This window comes from Pongo pygmaeus, chromosome 9 (assembly GCF_028885625.2).
Source record: "Pongo pygmaeus isolate AG05252 chromosome 9, NHGRI_mPonPyg2-v2.0_pri, whole genome shotgun sequence".
In the NCBI taxonomy this organism is placed as follows: domain Eukaryota; kingdom Metazoa; phylum Chordata; class Mammalia; order Primates; family Hominidae; genus Pongo; species Pongo pygmaeus.
In genome coordinates this window covers 5,980,320-6,007,516 of record NC_072382.2, presented here as the reverse complement: position 1 = coordinate 6,007,516, position 27,197 = coordinate 5,980,320, and the positions used below count along the sequence as shown (strand labels likewise).

Below are 27,197 nucleotides of genomic sequence, written 5' to 3'. Positions count from 1 at the left end.
CGATAGGCGTCTCTGCGTAGTGGGCACCATGTAGCGAATGCCATGGCTGCGGGGCTGAGCACACCACCACCTGCTCTCAAGAGCACAGCATAAGAAGCAGGTCTTGGCCAGGCGCAGTGGCTCACACCTTTAGTCCCAGCACTTTGGGAGGCTGAGGCTGGCAGATCATGAGGTCAGGAGATCAAGACCATCCTGGCCAACACGGTGAAACCCCATCTCTACTAACAATACAAAAAATTAGCTGGGCGTGATGGCAGGCACTGTAGTTCCAGCTACTCTGGAGGCTGAGGCAGGAGAATCGCTTGAACCCGGGAGGTGGATGTTGCAGTGAGCCGAGATCGTGCCACTACACTCCAGCCTGGGCGACACAGCGAGACTCTGTCTCAAAAAAAAAAAAAAAAAAAAAAAGAAGCAGGTCTTTAGTCTTGGTCGTGAAATTCAAAATAGAACACGATCCTAGAATTTGTTAATCATTTTTTTTGTCATTTGTCTTTATCATTTTATGGGTACTTAAAAGAGGGACAATATGTTAGAAACGAATATGCTCTAGGAAACATTTCCTTCATTCCTGTTACTCTAGAGCAGGAGTTTTTCCGTAAAGGGATGGATTGTGAATGTTTTGACTTTGTGGGCCATATCATGCATACCGTCTACAGCAGGCAGCCGTAGACGGTATGTAAATGAATGGGCGTGGCTGTGCTCCAGTGAATCTCACCAAAACCGGCAGCCGACTGGATGTGGCCCACAGTTTGCCGATTCCTGTTCAAGGAGAAACCTTGTGAAAATAAAGCAGACTTAATTTTGTGTTGATTGGGTTGCCCCTGGGGAGGTCCGGCGTGTTCCTGACAGGCATCACTCATTCCCGGGGGTATACACTCTTTGGGGAGGAACACCCACCCACAGAGCTCCCCAGAGCACCTGAGTCTCACGCTGCTGCTTCTTCCACAGACCCGCTGACATTCTTCAACACCTGCCTGGACACCTCCCAGAAAGAAGCGGTTTCATTTGCGCTGTCGCAGAAAGAACTTGCCATCATCCATGGACCTCCTGGCACTGGGAAAACCACGACTGTGGTTGAGATAATTCTTCAAGCTGTGAAACAAGGCTTAAAGGTGGGCAGTACATGCCACTTCCCTGTCAGAGCCCGTCAGCTCCTGGTCTGTTGTGTTCAGTGGGTGCTCAGTGGCCTTCCAGCCTCAGTTCTGGTGGGATAGGCAGGAGCATTACTGAGCATTTATTGATTGAGCTTTGGACTGCCCCTGTTTGATTTCCAGCATCCCCATGAGTCTTGGGGAGCACGCGCAGGAACCATAGCCTGGATTGTTGAGAAAGGCTCCTGGAGCCCTCTGAGGTGTGGCAGACTTCGTGTTGGCCAGGCCCTGGGTCAGGGTTTATTTGCTCACCACGCTTGCTGTGCTCGTGCTCCTCCGTGTGCACACCCATGCAGGGGCCTAGAGTTGGCCCGGGCCCGGTCTGTGCCTGTCAGGAGCTCAGCGTCTGGTTGAGGTGTTAACGGCTAATCAGATAGTCTGGTTAATGGATACGATGCACTTGTCCAGCACACAGATGACTGATTTTCTGAGATGTGGAATATAACATTGTACATTATTATTCACTTACATTTTTAATTTTTGTAATTTTTATTTTTTTGAGACAGAGCCTCACTCTGTCACCCAGGCTAGAGTGTGGAGTGCAGGGGCGGGATCTTGGCTCCCTGCAACCTCCGCCTCCCGGGTTCAAGTGATTCTCCTACCTCAGCCTCCCGAATAGCTGAGATTATAGTCGTGCGCCACCATGCCTGGCTAATTTTGGTATTTTTAGTAGAGATGGAGTTTCACCACATTGACTGGTCTGGTCTCAAACTCCTGACTTTAGTTGATCCGCCTGCCTTGGCCTCCAGAGTGCTACGATTACAGGCATGAGCCACTGTGCCCGGCCCAGTTACATTTTTAATGGCTGAAAAAGGATCTTTTATCATCATCTGCATCAGCTTGAGTCATTGCGGATCTTGGCACATGGAGAGTTTTTTTTTTTTAATTAATTAATTTATTTTTAAGTATACTTCAAGTTTGAGAGCTTTTTGAACAACCTTTCTGGTTTATAAAAATGTTGGGTAACGATGAGAATTGGAATAATGGCCAGTTTTGTAGGTTGATGTTTACTGGGTGCTGCCTACCACCAGGCATCGTTCTGAGCACTCATTTAATCCTCACTGAAACCCTGTGCCAAGGCAGGTGGTTAGCGGCCCCAGTTTGTAGATGAGGAGGCCGGGTGTGGTGGCTCACACCTGTATTCTCAGTACTTTGGGAGGCCGAGGCGGGTGGGTCACCTGAGGTCAGGAGTTTGAGACCAGCCTGGCTAACGTGGTGAAACCCCATCTCTACTAAAAATACAAAACAATTAGCCGGGTGTGGTGGCACATACCGTAATCCCAGCTACTTGGGAGGCTGAGGTAGGAGAATTGCTTGAACCTGGGAGGTGGAGGTTGCAGTGAACCGAGATTGCACCATTGCACTCCAGCCTGGGCAATAAGAGCAAAACTCTATCTCCAAAAAAAAAAAGACGAGGAAACTGAGAAACAAAGTCAAGTGCCCAGCACTCAGAGTGGCAGAGCCAGCAATGGAACTCGGGCAGAGCTGCGGGGAAGCCTGTCACTTGGTTAAAAGATTACGTCCAGCGGTTTTCCTATGCGTGAGTGTCTTTGCATATGTTTGAAAACTGGTAAGAAAAGATGACTTATTGGAAGGGAGCAGATTGGTGGTTTTAATTGGGTGCCGACTATTCACTAAAAGTGAGCCAAGACACACCTGTGTGCACACTTTGGTGGAGATGTGTCTTGGGACATGTCAGTGGGGTTGGAGGCGATGCCAGGCATAGAGAGTGGGTGGCTGAGCCTCCTTCCTGAGTTGCTGTTTGTTTTGAGCTTAAGGGCCTGTAGAGACTCTGCCTCCTCTACTGGTTGCCACCTCCTCTTTTTTTTTTTTCCCCCAGAGATGGGGTCTCACTATGTTGTCCAGGGTGGTCTTGAACTCCTGACCTCACACCTTGGCTTCCCAAAGTGCTGGAATTACAGGCATGAGCCACTGTACCTGGCCAGCGTCTCACTTTTAATAGTGGAGCTGTGGCTGGGTGCGGTGGCTCATGTCTGTTATCCTAGCACTTTGGGAGGCCAAGGCGGGAGGATCACTTGAAACCAGGAGTTTGAGGTCAGTCTGGGCAACATAGCAAGACCCAGTCTCTACAAAAAATGGAAGAAATCAGCTGGGCATGGCGATGCATGCCTGCAGTCTCAGCTACTCGGGAGGCCGAACCAGGAAGATAGCTTGAGCCCAGGAAGTCACGAAACACCAGGAGTGTGGTCTAGGTCTTGCTGCTCGCCACACAGAAAGCCAGTTACTGAGGACAAGTATTGCTAAGGAAGAGGCTTTATAATCCGATGGTGCAGCCGAGGAGATGGGAGCTCATCCTCAAACCCATCTCCCTGACTAAAACTAGGGGTTTATATAGCAGGGAAGAAATGTAGCAATGTGTAAAAAACAGGAACTAGGGAGGGCAAGGAGGCCCCTGTAGTGGTCTGGTGATTTTCAGATCTTTGATACTTTTCTGAGAGGCCTAAATGTCCTTTTCTGAGGAAGGAACTCACATAAAGAAGTTTGACCCTTTAACAGCAGATGGTCAATTTCTCTGTATCCAAAAACAACCGTCCATGGGACTATTGAGCCGGTTTCTCCATGTTCCTGCCACTGCACTCCAGCCTGGGCCATAGAGCAAGACCTTGTCTCAAAAAAAAAAAAAGAAGGAAAAATATAGTGGAGCCACAGTGTTTGGGAGACAACTCTGAATCCATTTGAAATGGGAAGTTCCCTTGTTCCCCTCACAGGGCATGTGATGGGGGAGTGGCTCGCTTCTTCAGTGCCCCGCTGCTCAAACCTGCGGGGGAGCACACAGATGGGCAGGCTGTGGGCTCCGACCTCATGGCAGTGTCTAAGGGTGGATGTTTACAGCTCTGTGTGTTACAGGGTGCTCTCTTAGTTTGCTGTCTATAGGCGGCTTATGTTAACCAGCTCAGTTAGATCCCCTTCCTTATCACAAGGACAGAGGGCTTTCTGTATCCCGGGTTCTTGCCTTGGGGTACCGGAAGAATCGGATCACACGTGGGCTTGGAAAATGAGTGCAAGGTTTGATTGAGAGCACGTGTGCACATGCCTTGTCCTTCTCTCTACCTTTAAGGCTTTTTGTTGTTTTAGTGTCAACTTCAGTGGTTTGATTACAAAGTAAATGACCAGATCCTAACTTGCGGTTCCCAGGTTCTGTGCTGCGCCCCCTCCAACATCGCTGTGGACAATCTGGTGGAGCGCCTGGCTCTGTGTAAGCAGCGGATTCTGCGCCTGGGGCACCCCGCCCGCCTCCTGGAGTCCATTCAGCAGCACTCCCTGGATGCGGTTTTAGCGCGGAGTGACAGCGCCCAGATTGTTGCAGATATCAGGAAGGACATCGACCAGGTCTTTGTAGGTGTCATGGCCAGTGTCCATGTGGGGTGTGGGCTTCTGCAGTCTTTTTAAGGAGCAAATTTATCTGTCTGCATTCCTCTTGATCTTCTCTTGCTTCTGTTGATTCCTTTAATAATTTTAAAAATTGGGCTGCCCTTTTTTTTTTTTTTTTTTTTTTTGTGACGGAGTTTTGCTCTCATTGCCCAGGCTGGAGTGCAATGGTGCAATCTCGGCTCACTGCAACCTCCGCCTCCCGGGTTCAAGCGATTCTCCTGCCTCAGCCTCCCTAGTAGCTGAGACTACAGGTGCGTGTCACCACGCCTGGCTAATTTTTCTATTTTTAGTTGAGACGGGGTTTCATCATATTGGTCACGCTGGTCTTGAACTCCTGACCTCAGGTGCTCTGCCCGCCTTGGCCTCTCAAAGTGCTGAGATTACAGGCATGAGCCATCATGCCCAGCCTTTGTTTTTTTTTTTTTTTTTTTTGAGATGGAGTCTCGCTCTGTCACCCAGGCTGGAGTGCAGTGGCGCTGTCTTGGCTCACTGCAGCCTCCGCCTCCCGGGTTCAAGTGATTCTTGTGCCTCACCCTCCCAAGTAGCTGGGACTACAGCATGTGCCACCACACCCAGCTAATTTTTTTATTTTTAGTAGAGATGGGGTTTTGCCATATGGGCCAGGCTGGTCTCGAACTCCTGACCTCGAGTGATCCGCCCGCCTCAGCCTCCCAAAGTGCTGGATTACAGGTGTGAGCCGCCGCACCCAGCCAGGGCTGCCCATTTTTGATAGAGAAATATACTTAGCATTTAACAGAGTCTCAACTGTCTTCAGAGCACTTGGTTAGTAGGTGTGAGGAATTGTAAAGAAAACATTTTCTGGCCAGATGCAGTGGCTCACACCTGCAATCCCAGCACTTTGGGAGGCCGAGGTAGGCAGATCAGTTGAGGTCAGGAGTTCGAGACCAGCCTGGCCCACATGGTGAAACCCTGTCTCTACTAAAAATACAAAAATTAGCTGAGCGTGGTGGCAGGCACCTGTAATCCCAGCTACTTGGGAGGCTGAGTCAGGAGAATCTCTTGAACCCGGGAGGTGGAGGTTGCAGTGAGCCATGGTCACTCCACTGCACTCCAGCCTCAGTGACAGAGCAAGACTCCGTCTCAAAAAAAAACCAAACATTTTCCTGGGTATCTTTCTGTCTGGTCCTGTTGTCTTGCTAGTAGTGGCAATGGGAGAAAAGTAGCCTGAAAATAAACATTGAAAAAACTGGCATCCTCCTAGAGCTTTCTGTCTATTCCACCTTCTCCTTGTGAAAGAGGACACCAGTCAGTTGGAGAAGTAGGGCGGTGGTAGGTTCATTGCATTTGAGAGGGCCTTTTCTCCCCAGCCCGACACTCCGACACTTTTGAGCTCTTTGGTTCTCCCGTGTACACTTCGTTGTAGTGTCTGTGCTCACGTCCTGTCCTGTCAGCTCACTGTCGGCACTGGTACTCCTCGGTGTCTTAGCCTCAGAGGAGTGATGGCAGCAGGGAGGGTGCTGGAGCCAGTCTTTGCTCTAATGTCTGTGCTCACTTCTTGTCCCGTGTGCTCACTGTCGGCACCTACACCCCTCGGTGTCTTAGCCCCGGAGGATTGATGGCAGCAGGTCTGGTGCTGGGAGCCAGTCTTTGCTCTAATGTCTGTGCCAACATCTTGTCCTGTGTGCTCACGGTCGGCACTTGCACCCCTCGGTGTCCTATCCTCGGAGGAGCGGTGGCAGCAGGGAGGGTGCTGGGAGCCAGTCTTTGCTCTAATGTCTGTGCTCACATCTTGTCCTGTGTGCTCACTGTCGGCACCTGCACCCTCGGTGTCCTAACCTTGGAGGAGTGGCGGCAGCAGAGAGGGGGCTGGGAGCCAGTCTTTGCTATGGGCCCGTGGCGTCGAGACTGCTTTCGTGGCAGTGTGGAGATAGGCCGCCTGCTGGGAGGTGGAGGAAGGATAGATGCATGTCACGCAGGTCCGAGGTGGCGGAGGAATATGCGTGATGTTTGCTCATCACAAATGTGGGTGATTTCATTTCCTGTTGAAATTGGTGCTTTTGGGGATTTTCTTTCTCTGTAAATTATGCGCAGTAAAACACCTCCTGTCACCCCTGCTAAAACTCCATCCCCCAAAGCAGAAATCACAAATAAGGAAAGGTTACATCTTTTTGTTTTTTTTTTTTTTTTTAAAGAATCTTGCTCTGTCGCCCAGGCTGGAGTGCAGTGGCACAATCTCGGCTCACTGCAACCTCCGCCTCCTGGGTTCAAGCAATTTTCCTGCCTCAGCCTCCCGAGTGGCTGGGATTACAGGCACACACCATGCCCAGCTAATTTTTTGTATTTTTAGTAGAGACAGCGTTTCACTCTGTTAGCCAGGATGGTCTCGGTCGCCTGACCTTGTGATCTGCCTGCCTTGGCCTCCCAAAGTGCTGGAATTACAGGCATGAGCCACCGTGCCTGGCCAGTTCCATCTTTTTGAGATATTAAAGTAAGTTGTGGTTTTGATTATGGGTTGAAAAAATTTTTTTTAATCTCGTGAAAAATGTAGAATAATATGTGAAGCTCAGTCTCTCCATTCGTAAGCTCCTACAACCCAAATCCTGAGGCGGGCAAGCGCTTTTTCTTCCCCAAGATCAAATGCCTGTGTACAGGGCAGGGCTGGTCCAATTTCTGGTCTCCTCTGAGTTAAAAACGTGGTCTCTTTCTAGGACTTAAAATGTCCTTTCCTGTGACTTCAAGGCAAGTGAGGATGTAAGGTGCTTAGTTGCGTGTGTGTATCTGTGTCTCTTTCAAGGAAGATTTCTGAGAGTTTTTTAAGGAGCTTATTGAACTGGACCAAATGATATAAATAGAAGCACTTCATAAATAGAGTTGAAGAAGTACAAAGTTGGACTGAAGTAAGTGTATCTCCTTTGTTTTTCTTTATAGGTGAAAAACAAAAAGACCCAGGGTAAGAGAGAGAAAAGTAATTTTCGAAATGAAATTAAGCTGTTAAGAAAAGAACTGAAGGAGAGGGAAGAAGCAGCTATGCTCGAGAGCCTCACTTCGGCAAACGTGGTCCTTGCAACAAACACAGGTGAGGGGGCATCTCCATCCTGCCTGTGTGGCCTGGAAGAAGGAGTTGGGGTGTGTTCCCTCTTCTGTTTTCTGGAAGAGTTTGTTTAGAATTGGTATTTCTTTCTTAAAAGTTGGGTAGAGTTCACTAGGGAAGCCCTCTGTACCTGCAATTTTCTTCATAGAGAAGTTTTGAACTACAAATTCAACTTCTTCAATAGATAAAGGGCTATTCAGATTGTCTCTTCTTTCATGAGCTTGTAGCTTTCAAGAAGTTTGTCCACTTCATCTAAGTTGTTGAATTTAGAGGCATGAAGTGGTTCCTAATATGTCCTTATTCTTCTTTTACTATCTGCAGAATCTGTCATGATATAACCTGTATTATTCCTGATATTGGTTTGTGTGTTCTTTTTTTTCCTGCTCTTCTGACTGGAGGTTTTTTATTTTTTAATTTAGATTTTATATATATATATATATATATATATTTTTTTTTTTTTTTTTTTTTTTAAGAGACAGGGTCTCTGCCAGGCGCAGTGGCTCACACCTGTAATCCCAGCACTTTGGGATGCCAACGCAGGTGGATCACCTGAGGTCAGGAGTTTGAGACCTGCCTAGCCAACATGGTGAAACCCCGTCTCTACTAAAAATACAAAAATTAGCCAGGAGTTGTGGTATGCACCTGTAATTCCAGCTACTCGGGAGGCTGAGGTAGGAGAATTGCTTGAATCCTGGAGGCGGAGGTTGCGGTAAACCAAGATCGTGCCACTGCACTCCAGCCTGGGCGACAGAGCAAGACTCCACCTCAAAAAAATAAAAACCCCAAAACCAAAAAAACAAAGCAAAACAAAGGAAGAGACAGGGTCTCACTATGTTGCCCAGGCTGGTCTCAAACTCCTGGGCTCGAGGGATCCCCCTGCCTCAGCCTCCTAAAGTGCTGGGATTATAGGTGTGACCCACCGCACCTGGCCTGGCTGAAGGTTTCGGTTGATCTTCCCAAAGAACCAGCTTTTGCTTTTTCTCTATTGTTTTTCTGTTTCATTTATCTCCACATTGGTCTTTATCATTTTCTGTTTTCTTGGTCTTGTTCTTTTTCTTGCTTCTTAATGTAGAAGCTGAGATCATTGATTTGAGACCTTTCTTTTTTTCTGATACGAGCATTTAGCTCCATAAATGTCTCCCGAAGTACTGCTTTTGTGGCATCCCACAAATTCTGATATGTTATATTTCATTTATATCAAAATGCTATCTCGTTTGCCTTTTGGTTTTTTAGAAGTGTTATATAGTTTCCAAATACTTGGGAAATGTCCAGATATCTTTCTGTTGTTGATCTCTCCTCTCCCCTCCCCTCCCCTCCCCATCCCCATCCCATGTGGGATCTCACTGTGTTGCTCCTCTCCTCTCCTCTCTTCTCTCCTCTCCTCGTCCCTGTCCCCGTCCCCATCCCCATATGGGATCTCACTATGTTGCCCAGGCTGGACTCAAACTCCTGGGCTCAAGTGATTCTCCCAGCTCAGCCTCCTGAGGAGCTGGGGCTCCTGGCATGTGCCACTGCACCTGGCTTACTTTCTGTTGTTGATTTCTAATTTAGTTCCATGTGGTCAGAGGACATACTCTCATGACTTGGATAGTTCATCGAGACTTACTTTATGGTCCAGAATCTGGTCTCTGTCTTTGTGAGTGTTCTGTGCACACTTGATAGAATGTGTGTTCTGATTTTATTGAGTGTTCTGTAAGTAGTCAGATCATGATGGTTGATGATGTGGTTCAAGTCTGCTGTATTGAGAGAGGGATGTTGAAATCTCTGAATATAACTGGACATGTCTGTTTTTCCCTGCAGTTCTATTGGTTTTTGCTTCATATCTTTGGAAACTCTTTTATTGGGGTCATAAATTTGGGGCTATGTTTTCTTGATTAATTAACAAATTTATCATTATGAAATGACCTTCTTTATCCCTGGTGATATTCTTTTTTTGAAATCTACTTTGTCTGATATTAAAATAATCATTTCAGCTGCTTTTCTTTTCATTATGGTCAAAAACATGTAAAATTTACCATCGTAACCCTTTTTAAGTCTGTAGTACAGTAGCATTAATTGTGTGCATGTTGTTGTACAGCAGATCTCTAGAACATTTTCATCTTGCAGACCTGAAGCTCTGGATCTGTTGAACAGCAATTCCCTTTTTCCCTGTCCCCAGGTTCTGGCAGTCACCGTTCTACTGTCTGTTTCTAAGAGTTTTATTATTTTAGATACCTCAAGTAAGTGGAACCATGCAGGATTTGTCTTCTTGTGACTGGCTTGTTTTATTTAGTGTAATGCCCTCAAGGTTCATCCATGTTGTTCAGCTTTCTTTTTATTTTTAAGAGACAGAGTCCCAATCTGTCACCTCGGCCGGAGTACAGTGGTACGGTCGAAGCTGTACTCCAGCCTTAACCGTGAACGTGGGGCCTCAAGCAATCCTCCCACGTTGACCTCCTGAGTTGCTGGGATTACAGGCGTGAGCCATTGCACCCAGCCCCCAGCTTTCTTTCAACTAGTGTTAGTGTGATCTATCTTTTTCTATCCTTTTTCTTAGAACCTATTTGTGTCTTTATGTTTAAAGTGATCTTTTAAAAAATATTTGAGACACGGCCTCACTGTGTCACCCTAACTGGAGTGCAGTGGTGCAATCACGGCTCCCTGCAGCCTCAACCTCCTGGGCTGAAGTGATTCTCCCACCTTAGCCTCCCGAGTAGCTGGGACGACAGACACGTGCTATATCACACCCTGCTCATTTTTTTGATTTTTAATAGAGACAAGATCTCACTGTGTTGCCCAGGCTGGTCTGGAGCTCCTGGACTCAAGCATTCCTTCCACGTCTGCCTCCCAAAGTGCTAGGATTACAAGTGTAAGCCACTGTGCCTGGCCTGTTTATTTCTTTTTAAAGAGAGAGTCTTGCTCTGTTGCTCAGACCGGAGTGCAGAGGTGTGATCATAACTTGCTGTAGCCTTGCACTCTTTGGCTCAAGTAATCCTCCCACCCAGCCTCCCGAGTAGCTAGTACTGTAGGCATGAGCCACTACACCTGGCTAATTTTAAAAATGTTCTTTTCTTTTTTCCTTTTAGAGATGGGGTCTTGCAATGTTGCCCAGGCTGGTCTCAAACTCTTGGCCTCAAGTGATCCTCCCACTTTGGCCTAAAGTGAATTTTTTTGTAGGTAGCATATAGCTGGGCCTTGCTTTATTATCCAGTTTGACAGTTTCTACCATTTGTTCTTTGTTATATTTTCCTCCTCTTCTGTTTTCTTTTAATTAATTAATTGAACTTTTTTTTTTTTTAACATAAGTTCTCACTATGCCCCGTGATTGAAGATTTCTTAGGATTTTATTTTCATTTATTTATTTATTTTTAAAAGATGATTTATAGAGACAAGGTCTTGCCGTTTTGCCCAGGCTGGTCTCGAACTCCCGGACTCAGGGGATCCTCCCACCTTGGCTGCCTTAGTGCTGGGATTATAGGCATGAACCATCATGCCTGGCCTATTTTTGTTTTTGTTGGCTTGTTAGCTATATACCTGTATTTCATTCTTTTAGTGGTTACTTTAGGCCTTACAGTATGAGTCTTTAACTCATCATAGTCTGTTCATACACCACCTCACATATAGCATAAGGGCTTTATGATTGCAAGCTGATATTTCTCTCCTCTTAGCATTTATGCTTTTGTCATATATTTTTCTTACACGTATATTCTAAGCCTTACAATACTTGTTCTTGTTTTAATGGTGAGTTATCTTTAAAGAGATTTAAATAATAAGAAAAATGTCTTCGTATTTGCCCGTGTAGTTACCACTTTTGGCGCTTTGTTTTCTTTTGGTTTAGGTTGTGTATTTCCATGTGGCATCATTTTCCTTCCACCTGAAAGGCATCCGTGATCATTTCTTGTAGTGTGGGTCAGCCGGTGATGAATCCAATAGCTTTTGTATGTCTGAAAATATCTTGTTTCACCTGCAGTTTTGAAAGATATTTTTGCTGCTTGAGAATTCTAGATTAACGCTTTTCCTTGCAATATTTTAAAGATGTTGTCCACTGTCATCTGCCTGAGTATTTCTGAAGAGAAATCAGTCATCCTTATCCTTGTTCCTTTGTATGTAACGTGTCTTTTTTCTTCTGTCTGCATTTAAGATTTTTTCGGCCGGGTGCGGTGGCTCATGCCTGTAATCTCAGCACTTTGGGAGGCTAAGGCGGGTGGATCACCTGAGGTCAGGAGTCCGAGACCAGCCCGTCCCACATGTACTAAAAATACAAAAAAATTAGCCAGGTGTGGTGGTGGGCGCCTGTAATCCCAGATGCTCAGGTGGCTGAGGCAGGAGACTCGCTTGAACCCGGAGGCGGAGAATGCAGTGAGCCGAGATTGCACCACTGTACTCCAGCCTGGACGACAGAGCCAGACTCCGTCACAGAAAAAAAGAGAAAGAAAATGATGCTTTCTTTATCACTGGTTTTAAGCAATTTGACTATGATTTACCCTGGTGCTGTTTGCTTCATGTTTTTTTTTTTTTTTTTTTTTTTTTTTTGAGACAGAGTCTCACTCTGTCGCCCAGACTGGAGTGCAGTGGTGCCATCTTGGCTCACTGCAACCTCCGCCTCCTGGGTTCAAGCGATTCTTCTGCCTCAGCCTCCGGAATAGCTGGGAGTACAGATGCATGCCACCACGCCTGGCTAATTTTTGTATTTTTAGTAGCGACGTGGTTTTGCCATATTGGCCAGGCTGCTTTCGAACTCCTGACCTCGTGATCTGCCTGCCTCAGCCTCCCAGAGTGGTGGGATTACAGGTGTGAGCCACCGCACCCAGCCTCATGTTTTTTAACATTATGGTGAGAACACAACATGAGAGCTACCCTCTTAAATGTTTAAGTGTACTATATAATATTGTGAACTATAGGCATCGTGTTGTGCAGCGGATCTATAGAATTTATCTTGCACAGCTGAACCTTTATACTTGCTTATTGCTGAGTTCACTAATTTCCTTCTTTCATGCCTAATGTAACATCTGTCCCATCCAGTGTAACTTTCATCTGACATCCAGAAATAAGAGTCTTTTTATATCTTTGATGTTCTTAATTTTTTTAACATTTGAAATACAACTATAATAACTATTTTGAATGTTCTAGACTATTATTTCTATCACCTGTGTCATTTTTGGTCTCTTTTGATGAACTGTTCCCCTTAAGTGGCTGTGTTTTCCTACCTTTTTGCGGGCCTGCTAATGTTTGTTTGGATACCGGACATTGAGGATTTTACGTTTGTTGCATGCTGAATATTGAATATTTTTGTATTCCTATAATCTTTTTTTTTTGTTTTTTTGTTTTGTTTTTTGAGACAGCGTCTTACTCTGTCACCCATGCTGGAGTGCAGTGGTGCGATCTTGGCTCACTGCAACCTCTGCCTCCTGGATTCAAGTGATTCTCTTGACTCAGTCTCCCGAGTAGCTGGGACTACAGGCATGTGCTACCATGCCTGGCTAATTTTTGTATTTTTAGCAGAGGTGAGGTTTCACCATGTTGGCCAGGCTGGTCTCAAACTCCTGACCTCAAGCGATCTGCCTGCCTCGGCCTCCCAAAGTGCTGGGATTGGTGTGAGCCACCATGCATAGTCTCCTATAATATTCTTGTGCTTGATTTTGGGAAGCAGTAAAGTTACTTGTAAACAGTTTAATCCTTTTGAGTCTTACTTTTGAGATGTGTTAGGGTCTGGATCAGTGCTTAGTCCAGGGTTAATATTCCCCTGTACTGAGGTAAGACCCTTTGAGCTTTCTACCCAATGCACCCTGCATCATGAGATTTTTGAGTTTGACTGGTGGGATTGGGTGCTGTTCCCGGCCTTGTGTGAGCAATGGGCACTTTTCTCTCATTGTTTTGGGTGGTATTTTTCCCAGGCCTGGAGTAGTTTTCTTGTAAGCATGTGCTAATCACGATACCCAAGGGACTCTCGCAGCAGATCCCTGGGGTTTTTTCTCTCTCTGTGTAGCAGTCTCTTTGGCATTTTGTCCTGGAAACTCTGCCTGCATTGGTTGCCACAGATTCTCAGCCTTGTCTCCTCAACTCAGGGAGCCTTCTAGGTTCTACCTGGCTGCCCCTTCTCTGTACTCTCTCCTGGAAACTCCCAAGGCAGAAAGCTGGGGTAACCCCAGGGCTCACCTCCTTTGTCTCTCGTTATTCAGGGGTTACTCTTCTTTGTTACCTGTTGACTAGTGTCCTGAAGAGTGTGGTTTCAGTTATTTAAAAAAAATTTAAATAACTGGCCGGGGGGGTTGTTATTTAAGATGGGAGAGTAAATGCAGCCCTGCTATTCCATCTTGGGCAGAGGTGGAGGACACACATTCTCTCTTGTAGCCAGGAGAGAGCACTCCCGTTACAGAGCTGTGTACCTTGTGACTGTTGTGGGAATCTTGTCAGCCACCCTTTTGGGGTTTAGGAATGTGTTTGTGAGACCTCTGGGTTGTTCCTGTGTGATAATAGTACCACAAAGGTAGCAGCTGAAAACAACCCATGTTTATTATTCTACAGTTTATCTGGGCGGAGAGCCCAGGCCCGGCTGAACAAGGTGCTGTGCTCAGGATCTCACAAGGCTGCGACTGAGGTGTCAGTGGGGGCTGCAGTCTCATCTGAAACTTGCCTGGAAAGGATCTGCCTTCAGGCTCACGTGGTTGTTGGCAGCATTCAGTTCCCTGTGGGTTCTTGCTGGGTGTTGGCTGAAGGCCGCTTTTAGCTGCCTGCCGCGTAGGCCTTGCCAACATGGCTGCTTGCTTCCTAAAAGCCAGCAAGAGACACAGTCTCCTAGCACAGTGGGTTATCGTCTTATGTAATGTTATCGAGGGTGTCACATCTCATCACCTTTGCCCTGTTCTGTGGATTAGAAGCAAGTCTCAGGCCCCACCCACACTTGAGGGGAAGGGATTATGCAAGATGTGAATACCAGTGGCCAGGATCCTGGGGCATACCTTAAAGCAAGCTTGTCTAACCGAAGGCCTGCAGGCCGCATGCAGCCCAGGATACTTTGAATGTGGCCCAACGCAAATTTATAAACTTTCTTAAAACATTATGAGATTTTTGTCTGTGTGATTTTTTTTTTAAGCTCATCAGCTATTGTTAATGTTAGCATATTTTATGTGTGGCCCAAGACGATTCTTCTTCTTTTAATATGGCCCTGGGAAGCCAAAAGATTGCACATCCCTGCCTTAGAGTCTGTTTGCCACAACCTCTCAGCTGGTGGGCTGCTCTAAGGAACCGAGTCCAGGTTCTTTTTTTTTTTTTTTTTTTGAGACAGCGTCTCGCTCTGTTGCCCAGGCTGGAGTGCAGTGGCACAATCTTGGTTCACTGCAGCCTCCTCCTCCTGGGTTCAAGTGATTCTTGTGCCTCAGCCTCCTGAGTAGCTGGGATTGCAGGCGCATGCCACCATGCCCAGCTAATTTTTTTTGTATTTTTTGTAGAGACTGGATTTCACCATGTTGGCCAGGCTGCTCTCGAACTTCTGACCTCAAATGATCTGCCCACCTTGGCCTCCCAAAGTGCTAGGATTACAGGAGTGAGCCACCACACCTGGCTAGATTCTAATTGGCTTTATAGTTATTGCTTTATCCAGTTGTGTTTTAAATCAGACAGGAGAAAAAAGAGTCACAAGCAGAAAATACATTTATGGGGTCTTTTATATCTACCCATGTAGTTGCCTTTATTTCTTCATGTAGATTTGAGTTACTCTCTCCAAAGGACTCCCTTTGGTATTTCTTGAAGGGCAGGTTTGCTGTGACAGATTCTCTAAGCTCATCTTTATCTGGACATGTCTTAGTTTCTCCTTCATTTTTGAAGGATAGTCTTGCTGGGTATAGAATTCTTGGTTGGCAGTCTTTCAGCCCTTTGAACGTGTCATTCCACTGCCTGCATAGTTTCTGATGGGAAAGCAGCTATTGATCTCATTGAGGGCTCCTTATATGTGACAAATTGCTACTCTATTGCTGCTTTCAAGTGTCGTCTTTTGTCTTTTGAGTGTGTGATTATCATGTGTTAGGTGTGGATCTCTGTGAGTAAATTACATGGAGTTTGTGGAGCTTCTTGGATGTTTAGATTCACATTTTTCATCAAATTTGGGGCGTTTTCAGCCATTATTTTTTCAGGTATTCTTTCTGCCCTTATTCTACTCTCCTCTCTGTCTACAACTCCCATTATGAATCAGTTGATTCACTTGATAAAGCCCCACAGATCTCTGAAGCTCTGTTCGTTTTCCTCCATTTTTTTCTTTCTGATCGTTAGGCTGGATCTTCTCAATGGACCTCTCTTCAAGTTTGCTGATCATTCTCTCCTGTTGAATCCTTCTAGTGAATTTCAGTTATTGTACTTTTCAACTCCAGAATTTCTGTGTGGTGCTTTTTTCTGTTTTTTTTGTTTGTTTGTTTGTTTTGTTTTTTTAGACGGAGTCTCGCTCTGTCACCAGACTGGAGTGCAGTGGTGTGATCTCGGTCCACTGCAACTTCTGCCGCCCAGGTTCAAGCAATTCTCCTGCCTCAGCCTCCCGAGTAGCTGGGTCTACAGGCGTGTGCCACCGCGCCCAGCTAATTTTTGTATTTTTAGTAGAGACGGGGTTTTACCATGTTGGCCAGGATGGTCTCTATCTCTTGACCTCATGATCTGCCTGCCTTAGCCTCCCAAAGTGCTGGGATTACAGGTGTGAACCACCATGCCGGCCTCTGTGTGGTACTTTTTAAAAAATTATTCCTGTCTCTTTATTGATATTCTCTTATTTGGTGAGACATTATTCTCATACTTTATTTCTTTAGACTTGTTTCTATTTTGCTGTTTGAACATACTTAGGATCGCTGATATTTCAAGTCTTTGTCTAGTAAGATCAGCATCTGGGCTTTCTCTAGTATCCAGTTTATTTATTTATTTATTTAATTTTTTGGAGATGGAGTCTCGCTCTGTTGCTCAGGCTGGAGTGCCATAGTATGATCTCGGCCTGCTGCAACCTCCATCTCCTAGGTTCAAGTGATTCTCCTGCCTTAGCCTCCCAAGTAGCTGGGATTACAGGCATCCACCACCACGCCTGGCTAATTTTTGTATTTTTAGTAGAGATGGGGTCACCACGTTGGCCAGGCAGGTCTCGAACTCCTGACTCAGGTGATCTACCAACCTTGGCCTCCCAAAGTGTTGGGATTACAGGCGTAAGCCACCGCTCCTGGCCTCAAGTATCTGTTGATTGCTTTTTTCGCCTGAATATTAGCCATATTTTCATGACTCTCTACGTGCCTTGTAGCTTTTTGTTGAAAATGGATGATTTTAAATAATAGAATGTGGCAACTCTGGAAGTCAGGTTCTCTTCCCACTCTGGGGTTTGTTGTTGTTGCCACTTGTTGTTTGTTTAGTGACTTTTCTGGACTAATTCTGTAAAATCTGTATTTTTTGTCTTGTGTGGCCACTAAAGTCTAATACAACTTAGTGGCCAGCTAGTGATTAGACAGAAATCCCCCTGAACTCCTGGAGCCATAAATGCCCGAGTCTTTGCTGAGTGGCTCTGTGTGTGTGCTTGGGCACACGTCCAACACAGAGCCAGGCTGTTTGTGACTCTCAGCTTTCACTTCCCGTTTGTGCAGTTCCTTGAGCTGAGCCACAGGTGAGAGCTGAGGGCCTCCTGAGGTCTTTCCTGAGCCCTGTACATGTGTGTGGCCTTCTAGATTCCCAGGAATATATTGGAGCTTTTCAAAGCCCCCTGAAGATATCTCATTCCCCAGCTTAAAACTTTGGTTATCCTATCATATGCTCCAACCATTATTCTCTGTCTTAGAAAACTGTGATGTTCAACAATTATCTCTGATTGTTTTTGACAAACACCACCAGGGAAAAGGCTGTTTGCATTGCATGAGCTCAGATAAAGTCTTTTGAGTGTGGTCTACCAGAGGATTCCCAGACAGATGAGATGAGCACAGTTTCTGGAGTGGGGCTTTTCAGGAATGCCAACCCTGTTCTGCACCCCCCGGGGCTGCCAGGTGCTGGTTTTCACCCTGACTTCAGGCTGAGGGTTTCAAGGCTGCCACAGGGATGGGAAAAGGGCAGGTTTCAGTGCCACCGAGCTCCCGTGCTGATGGGGATTCAGATGCTTTTCTGGAATGAATACTTCCCTGATTGCTGCAAGCCTTTGGCGAGTTTCTAGAGTTCTGAGAAAGTTGATTCTGACCATTTGCCGATGTCTTGTTGCTTTTGTGGAGGAGAGAATTCTCAGAGCTTGTGAGAGTCTCTTTGCTGACATCCTTCTCTGGCTTCAAGGACAGCACTTGCTGGAAATCAGGAGGCACCCCCCGAGCCCCACAAGGTCAGCTTGTGGCCTTCGTGGACTTTCTGTTCCCTCCTGGTTGTTGGGGAACTAGAGTGAGTTCCTGGAAGTGCTTCTCCATCACGAAGTCTGGTTTCTCTCTGTACTGTGAAGTCACATCTGTGACCTAAACATGTCTCTTAATTATCCAAAGCTCAGCCAAGTTCTGGCTTCTCTGTAGGTGCTTTTTCTAGCCATCTCTGAAGAGTCAATCTTGAGAAATTTCTCAGTATGTCTTCATCATGGCATTATGTACATATCATTAGCATAATTCACTCAGATGGAAGGCAGAAAGGGTGGGAACTAACATTGATCACATTTGTGGAAACCTGCCTTCTCGTGCCGGGCACTTGATATATGTTATCTCCCTTTGTGGTGCAATCGCATGACATGCAGGCGTTGTCCATGTTTGTGGGTGAGGAAACAGGCTCGGGGGTGGGAGGCTCGCCTGAGGCCCCACGCTGTTTGCTGGAGATGGCGTGGGGCCCGAGTCTTGCTCACAGCCTGAACGCTGCACTCTGCTGCTCCGTGTCCCAGGAAGGAAAAGCTGCTGCAGTGGGTTTGTGTTGCCAAATACATGGAGGCTTTTTTCTGGGTGAGTGCCCAGCAGTTGATTGTTCTGTATGTCCAAGAAAGTCACCTTAGAGGAGAATTAGGTTCTAAATTTAGAAAATAATTGAGTTACAATATTTAGAACTTAGACAGCATCCCTTGGGCTTGGGGTCACCGCCCCGAAGGGGTGATTAATTTTGCCGATTGAAGGTCAGAGGGGCCTGTGGCCAGAGTACCCACTGCTTAAAACACAGGTGAGCTGGAACCATGAGTTTTAAAATGTTTTGGCCAAGTTTTTATTACAAGATACAGATTTATCCCACACAGTTGTAATGCAAGCCTTGATGAAACCCCGGCTTGGTGGGGTCTTCTCCGGTGTGGCTGTGGCTGTTGGGAAGCAGCTGTGCCCCTGGAGACTCCCGGCTCCCTGTTTCCACCAGGTGCGTCTGCCGATGGCCCGCTGAAGTTGCTGCCCGAGAGCCACTTCGACGTGGTGGTCATTGACGAGTGTGCCCAGGCCCTCGAGGCGAGCTGCTGGATCCCCCTGTTGAAGGCGAGAAAGTGCATCCTGGCGGGCGATCACAAGCAGCTGCCCCCCACCACAGTCTCTCACAAGTAAGACCCCTTTGCCGCACATGCCTTTCTGTGCTCCCACCTGCCACCCCTTGATGCGGTCCTTCCACGCTCAGCCAGAAGCCCCAGGCCCACCAGGAGCCCCTGCAGTGCCTCCTCGGCGTGTTTCTCGGCACGGCTCCTACCCCGTCTTATAGCAGTCATTCATCTCGACGTTGGATCTGTGAGATCATGTACTCCCCGAGGGTGGAGTCGCATCACCTTCATCTTTGTAGCCTCAGAACTGGACACAGGGCCTGGCATGTTTCTGGTGCTCCGTCCCTGCTTGTTGAGTTGAATATCCCCTCATGAACCAGGCAGGTTTGATGGTAGAGTGCCGTGAGAGCTGTGGGCTGGGCTAACTGGCCTCTGGGTGGATGTGGGTTCTTTAGTCTTCAATCTGTAGACACATGCCTGGATGGAGGGCACTGGGCAGAGACGCAGCAAACCATGGTTCTGCCGTGCAGAGACACCAGAGCCCTGATGCAGTGGCCTGGCCCAGGCTGTCCTGGTGGAGAAAGTGCTGCCCACCCCTGGCCCCCCTCTCACCTGTCCCCATGCTACCCAGCACTCACTGCTCCAGCCACACAGGCCTCGCTGGCCCCTCTGCCTGGACCACTCCTGCCTGGGTGTGGTGGGTGTGCCCTCCCTCCAGATGAACCCTCTGCATGGTTTCCCTTGACTGCCCTTACACAAGGCCTGTGAATAGGGCCTGGCACATGGGCTGTCTTTGGACAAGTCCCTGTTCAGAAAATTGTCCCTGAGGAATGAAATGCTTCTGAGACTCCTGCATCCTGGTCCTCACTTCCACCGGGGGAAGATTGATTTCTTCTGATTTCTGTTGCCTTTTGAAATGCTTCTCTATTTCACTGTGGGTGCGTAGAAGCTATGAACTCGGAACTTTCGTTGTTGTCTGAGGACCAGAAGAAGATGTGCAAGAAAGCCTGTTGAGTAGAATCTCATCAAAGGGGAGTGGGCAGCCCAGGAGTTGGGGGATATGTAGAGAGAGGTGTCAAAAATAGTAATTGAGAGTGAGCTTTGGGAGGAAGATGTTGGAAATAAAGATGGTGGAAGAAAGGGGAGTGCTGGGGAAAGGTGCTCTGCAAGATTGTCCTGGTGGGAGACACATAGGGATCTAGAGTGGAAATGTTACGGGATCTCTGGGGTGTCGATTTTTCCGGCTGGAAACCTCTGCGGCCACAGCACCTTTGCCCCAGTTCTTGTTCTGCATCCAGGAAGAATGAGGTACGCAGATTAGTGAAGGATGAAGAACAGTTTTATTTAGTGTTAGAACAGCTCAGAGTAGTGGGTAGCTCCTCTCTGTAGTCAGGTCATCTGTCGAGTGTTCAGCTGTCAGCAGAGGAGGCCCTGGAGAGGGTGGCTGCTCTCTGCAGGCAAGTCACTCGGACATCTCTGCAGGTCTCTGAAGCTCTCAGTGAGAGCGTAGCTCCTCTTTGCCCTGTTGTTGCCTCTCTGTCCTCTCTGTCCTCTGGCCGTCCTCTCGCCTTCTCTGGCTGAGCCCAGGGCTTCAGAGGGACCTCAGAGGGAAGGAAGTATGTGCCGATTGGTCCATGGGTGGCCATGGGTGGGCCTGGAAGAGGTACCGTGAGTCCTCACTCTGGTCCACAGGACTGGCAGCCCAGCCCCCAGCCTTCAGGCCCTCCCTGGCCTTCCACCGTCCCGTTCCACCCAGGACTCTGTCTGCCTCCTGCTGCCATTTGTGGCCCCGGGGCTTGGCCCCAGTCTCACTCTGAGATCCGAGTGGGTGTTGGGAGCCGAGAGAGGCCAGGCAGTGGAAGCAGACACCCATGACCCTGCAGGGACGGTGGGGGGTTGTCCTTCCTGGGGCGCCTGAGGGTGCAGGCTGCAGAGTGGGTGGGCAGCTACAGCTGCACCCAGGAGCTCCCGCCCTGCCACCTCAGAAGAGGCCAGGCTTCTGCTTGTTCCCTGCTCCTGCCTGCTTTGTGGAGCGGGAAGCCCAGGTTTGCAGCCACGGGTCTGGCCGCTGCAGTGGCACGCGGAAAGGCAGATCCTGCCTGTTCTCGGCTCCCCTAAGAGCACAGGGAGACGCAGATCCACAGCTGCAGTTTTGGCAGCTGTAGCCCCTCCCTCCTGGAGCAGGAGGCCTGGGTCTGTAGCTGTGACCCTGCGTCTGGGCTGCAGCGGCCACTCCACCTCAGAAGGGGTGGGGCTTCCACTGGCTTCATGGAGTGTGCAGCCACAGCCAGGGTTCCCTGCTGCAGCCGGCATGATGGTAGCAGCCACTGGAGAGAGTAGGATGGTTTCAGGGAAAACACTGGGTGGCGTTCCCTGGAGAGAGTAGGATGGTTTCGGGGGAAGATGTTGGGTGGCGTTCCCTGCAGAGAGTAGGATGGTTTTGGGGGAGGACGTTGGGTAGCATTCCCTGGAGAGAGTAGGATGGTTTCGGGGGAAGACGTTGGGTCGTTGGGTGGCGTTCCCTGGAGAGAGTAGGATGGTTTCGGGGGAAGACGTTGGGTGGCGTTCCCTGCAGAGAGTAGGATGGTTTTGGGGGAGGACGTTAGGTGATGTTGTGCTGGGTGTTTTGGGTTTGCAATTGGTACTGATCATCGCGTCCTGTCTTCACTTTGTTGGAATTAAAAATAGGTTAATCACAGAGGTCTGGTAAGTTTCCAGAGGGAAGGTCTCTGAAGTGGAGCTGGGTACTGCCCCAGGGTTTTGGTGGGGTTGGTGAGCCGTAGTGGTGCAGAGGGTGGGCTCTGGCACCAGGTGGCCTGGGCAGGTCCTGGCTCTACAGCTCACCCGGGCAGCTGTGGGCTGGCAGCCTCCTCTGTCTCACTCTTCTTAAATGTAACATGGGAGTCATAACAGTAGCCACCTCATGAGGTTGTTATAAGGATGAAGGGAGTTAGTCCATATCTGGCGCACCCAGCAGTGCCTGGCGCCTGGGCAGTGCTCAGCCGCTGCAGCCGTTCTTGGTGGGAGTGGACTTGACTGCTCACAGCTGGAGCATGTTGGCGTGTGCGCGTTCCCTGTTGTGGCTGTGACAAATGACCACAAGCATAGTGGCTGACAACAGATTTTCTGACCTCCAGAAACGACAATCTGGGGGTCAGATGTCCAAAATCAGACTCATCGGCTTAAAATCAAGGTGTGGGTGGGGTTGCTTCTTCTGGAGGGCCCAGGGGAAAACCCATCTCCTGGTCTTTTCCGGCTCCTAGAGGCTATTGCTTGACTTGTCACCCTTTCCTCTGTCTATGAAGCCAGCAGTGTTGCATCTTCAAATCTCTCCCCTCGGTGGCCTTCTCTGACTCTGACCCTCCTATGCCCCTCTTATAAGACCCTTGGGTTGTCACCTGGGTCATCCCGGGTCACCTCCCCATCCCAGGATCCTTAACTTCATCTCAGCTGCAGCGTCCCTGTTGTCCTGTAAGGGAACATTCACAGGCCTTGGCAATTGGATGTAGGTGCCTTTGGGGCTGTGATTCAGCCAACTCCGCCCCTTGGTGACTTCTGGGTCAGAACCCAGGGGATAGTTGGGTCCTGAGGTTTGGGGCCTGTCCTCCTCACTTGCCGTGGTTCACACCTAGACTCTGGGGCTCAGGCCTGCCTTCCCCCTTTCTCCCTCCTGGGCGCAGGGCTGCGCTGGCAGGGCTGTCACTCAGCCTGATGGAACGCCTGGCCGAGGAGTACGGCGCGAGGGTGGTGCGGACACTGACGGTGCAGTACCGCATGCACCAGGCTATCATGCGCTGGGCCTCAGACACCATGTACCTCGGGCAGCTCACGGCCCACCCTTCCGTGGCGGGGCACCTCCTGAGGTGAGTAGCTCGGCCCCACTCCCCGCCCCATCCTTCTGCCTTGGCTAATCCTCTGAGTCACCTGATTCTATGCAGCAAGCTAAAGTGAAGCTTTCTGCGTGAAAGTCGACTCTGAGGCTAGCTTTTTGGAAGAGAGGGTGGCCTTGCCCTGGAGAGCTGGGTCAGGCCCGCTCCCTCCCATCTGATGTCCGGATGTGCTCATTGTCCTCCCCCACCTAAGCCTTTTCCTTGTGGGAGGGGTCGGTTGTGTTGGGAGGGGCCTCAGCGCTGCACTGTGGCCCCCCTGACGTGCTCCCTCTCTGCCTGTGTGCCAGGGACCTCCCAGGTGTGGCTGCCACAGAAGAGACGGGTGTGCCTCTGCTCCTGGTGGACACCGCTGGCTGCGGGCTGTTTGAGCTGGAGGAGGAGGACGAACAGTCGAAAGGGAACCCTGGTGAGCTTGCTTGCAGATGGCCAGCTTTTTTGTTTAAACATACCTCCAGCTCTTTAAAAATAAAAGGCACTTTAATTGCCTGATTCCGGGAGGAGCTGAGAGCAGTTGTTGATGGCCGTGAAAAAACGGAGCCCCACTCTCCAAGAGGCTGAGCAGCATCGTGTTCTCCAGGGTGAGCAGCCCGCTCCTGGGTGAGATGGGCCTGGCAGCGTTTTATGGCCTTCTCCTGAATGGTGGCCCAGCTCTGCCTGGCTGGTCTGGTGATGGGAACTGTCATTGCTCAGCTGACACCACCATCTCCCCAGTTCCACGTTGAACAGGATGCACGGCCATAGGAGTCAAAAGGCCTTCATTGCTGATGTGAAATTCAAGTTAGCTGGGCATGGCTGGTCCTGGGGCCCTGGGACACAGATGATTAGCTCCCAGGAAGCCACCTGGGGCACAGTGGAGGATCAACTGGCCATGATAGACAGAAACGTGCCCGAAACACGTGTTGGTTGTGGATGCCCGCTCGGGGCGACCTTGTGCTGCTCACCCGTTCTTTCTTTCCCTCCAGGCGAAGTCCGCCTCGTCAGTTTGCACATCCAGGCTCTGGTAGACGCTGGTGTTCCAGCCCGTGACATTGCCGTGGTCTCACCATACAACCTCCAGGTACGAGGGTTTCCTTTTGTCCCTCTACAGAGCAGCTGGGGCTCACACAACCTAGAGGGTGAAAGAAAAAGGGTGATCTGTTGGCTGTGGTGACCGAAAAGTTCAGGGGTAGGGCTGACCTTATTGTGACTGGATCCAGGGCCCAAATGATGTCGTCAGGGGCCCCTCTTTGTGTTCGTCTGCCCGCCCCACCCTGCCCTGCCCTGCCCCGCCTGCCCTGCCCGGTGCCTCAGCCTTCTGCACTGGCTTGTGTTCTGGCCAGATTTGCCAGGTGACCCCGGCAGCCTCAGGCTGACACAGTCCTTCTACAGGCAGCCCTGGCGGAACAGCTGTCCTTTTCTGGCATTTCCCACAGGAGCCTCAGCCTTGAACCTTGTTGGTCTGGCTCAGGTCGTGTTCCCATGCGTATCTCATTTGGTAGGAAAAATGTACCTTCTGGAGTATGGGGAGGGTCTGTGGAAGTGGCCATCATCCCATCCTGGTGTGCGGGCATCATGCATAGGGCTGTCTGAGGCTGGCGGCTGTCATAAGCCAAAAGAAATGAGCAAATGCCAGGGACAGGGTGTGGTGTTGGCGTGCATGCGTGCCCGTGAGGAGGGCGGACGGGAAGCCTTTCCCCCATGGGGCTCCTGCAGGCTCCGCTTCCCAGGTCCTGGCTGTTTCTCAGCGTGAGGCCCTCTGCTGAGCTGAAGGGCAGGGTCTTGCTGCGCTGGCATGAGGGGGAGGAAACCACAGCCTGGCTGGTGTTTCAGGTGGACCTGCTCAGACAGAGCCTCGTGCACAGGCACCCCGAGCTTGAAATCAAGTCCGTCGATGGCTTCCAAGGCCGAGAGAAGGAGGCCGTGATACTGTCCTTCGTCAGGTCCAACAGGAAAGGTACAGAGCCCTCGCCAGAGTCCTTTGGGGATAGCACAGAAGTGAATTTATTGATTGAGGGGCATATTGGATGTCTGCTGGGTGCCACACTGATTTCTGGCAGCGTGCTCATGGTGCAGCCTCTGTCCTCGGTAAGTTCACATCAGGCAAAGCACAGGCAAGAGAGTCTGCGGAGGCTCACAGGCGTGAGTGTGCTGTCAGGGAGCAGGTGGCTGGGGTGGCAGCTGGGGGCGCAGGGTGGGCTGGGAATGATCAGGACACCCTGCCGAGGAGGTGGAGCCCCCTGCAGCCCAGAGCTGGCCTTTAGCCTCCATGCACGGAGCTGCGGAGTGTGGTGGTTGTGGCCATGGTTTCTGTGCTGCTGTGGTTTGTGGGCCTTCCATTCGGGATGAGAGTTGTTCCCAGAAGCAGGTTTAGTGAACGTGCTTTGTGAGACATTCTCAGAAGGCAGAAAGCAGATGAGGCCTGGCTAGAAGCTATGGGGGAAAGAAGGGAAGGTCCTGGAAGGTTTCTTGTGCTTTCTCCCAGGTGCCAGCTGCAGCCACACCCCAGGCGGCCCCTGAGGCTGGGCTTAGACAGAAGGAAAGGAGCGACAGAACCCAGTCGGGTTCCCCAGAGCCCCACTTAGTCAGCTGTGGCAGCCAGATGCCAGGGCAGGTGTGGCATCATGGTGCCATGCGTGGCCGGGCAGCCGTGTGGATGGTGGGCCACGTGCAGGGGACCACACTTTTGGTGGTGGTTACTGATAAGGGCATAGGAGCCTGACTCTGTTTCTTAGTCTGAAACCTGCTTCTCACTCCCCTCTGGCCTTTTGTAGGTGAAGTTGGTTTTCTTGCTGAGGACCGGAGGATCAACGTGGCTGTCACCCGCGCCCGGCGCCACGTGGCGGTCATCTGTGACTCCCGTACTGTCAACAACCATGCATTTTTGAAGACCCTGGTGGAGTATTTCACACAGCATGGGGAAGTACGCACGGCCTTTGAATATCTTGACGATATTGTCCCAGAAAACTATTCCCATGAGAGCTCCCAGGGTTTCAGCCACGCTGCCACCAAGCCCCAGGGCCCTGCTATGTCCACCAGGACCGGAAGCCAGCGGCAGGAGGGAGGCCAGGAGGCCGCAGCACCTGCCAGACAGGGCCGGAAGAAGCCGGCCGGGAAGTCTCTGGCCTCTGAAGCCCCATCTCAGCCCAGCCTCAACAGAGGCAGCCCGGAGGGAGTGGAGAGCCAAGACGGCGTGGACCACTTCCGTGCCATGATAGTGGAGTTCATGGCCAGCAAGAAGATGCAGTTGGAGTTTCCTCCTTCCCTCAATTCCCACGACAGGCTGCGGGTCCACCAAATAGCCGAGGAGCACGGGCTGAGGCACGACAGTTCCGGGGAAGGGAAGAGGAGGTTCATCACCGTGAGCAAGAGGGCCCCGCCGGCCCCGCAACCCCCAGCAGCCCCGGGACCCCCAGCAGGGACCGGTGGCCCAGCCCCTCTCCCGCCAGTGCCCCCTAACCCTGCGCAGACGGAGCAGCCTCCCAGGGAGCAGCGTGGCCCGGAGCGGCCTGATCTGAGGACGCTGCACCTGGAGAGACTGCAGAGGGTCAGGAGCGCGCAGGGGCAGCCCGCCAGCAAGGAGCAGCAGGCCTCAGGGCAGCAGAAACTTCCAGAAAAGAAAAAGAAAAAAGAAGCCAAAGGTAAGTCAACTAATAAGAACATGGGGCAGTGTCCCCTCACTGGGGTGCTGGCCCCACTTGGAGCTCACCTGCCACCATCAACAGAAGGAAGGGCTTCCTCCTGGTGGTGCCACGCCTGTGTCATTTTAGCTTTATTTTCAGTCATGCCACTCCCAGCTCCGTCTGGGCTCCCCTAGGTCGGCGATCAGGTCACGGGCACCTTCTTCTCCCAGAGCCTGTGTGGGACTCGGCAAGTAGGCAGCGCTCAGAGCATGTCTGCAGCAGTGGGAGGGGCCTGGAAGAGCAAACATGGACGGCTCCCTGGAGCCCCTCAGGAATGGAGCGATCACAGGGTCCCATGCCACATGTGGCCCTGGAGGGTGGAGGTCTTGCACAGTGAAAGGGTGCACTCTGCCTGGAAGTCGTCCTGGGCAAAATGCTCAGAACCACAGGGGCTGGCTGAGCGCAAAATCATTCTTGCCCGTGGGCCATACGGAGTCCCTGGGTGGGCTCTGCTCCGTTTGCCACATCGTGCATTGTGCCCACCCCGCAGGAGCTGGCCAGGCGTGCACTGGGAGTTGGGCAGGCATACGCTGGCAGAGCCTGTAGACCTGGTCGGTCTTGGGGAACTCCTGCTACTGCCATTTTCCTCGGCAAGACCATGCAGGAGTTCCAGCTCGCATTGATTCATTGAATTCCTGAAGCGAAGCTACACCA

General features: G+C 50.0%; 1 protein-coding gene across 1 annotated transcript in view; it reads left to right on the top strand.

Annotated features, from left to right (window-relative positions):
• The window catches only part of IGHMBP2 (immunoglobulin mu DNA binding protein 2), a 36,678-nt gene that overhangs the window by 6,666 nt on the left and 2,815 nt on the right, over nt 1–27,197 (top strand). The window contains exons 5-13 of the mRNA XM_054438579.2: nt 949–1,112; nt 4,308–4,508; nt 7,434–7,581; nt 18,886–19,060; nt 22,675–22,857; nt 23,172–23,290; nt 23,847–23,941; nt 24,694–24,817; nt 25,635–26,501. Of these exons, the coding sequence (XP_054294554.2) occupies nt 949–1,112; nt 4,308–4,508; nt 7,434–7,581; nt 18,886–19,060; nt 22,675–22,857; nt 23,172–23,290; nt 23,847–23,941; nt 24,694–24,817; nt 25,635–26,501 (2,076 nt within the window). The remainder of the gene's footprint in view (nt 1–948; nt 1,113–4,307; nt 4,509–7,433; nt 7,582–18,885; nt 19,061–22,674; nt 22,858–23,171; nt 23,291–23,846; nt 23,942–24,693; nt 24,818–25,634; nt 26,502–27,197) is intronic.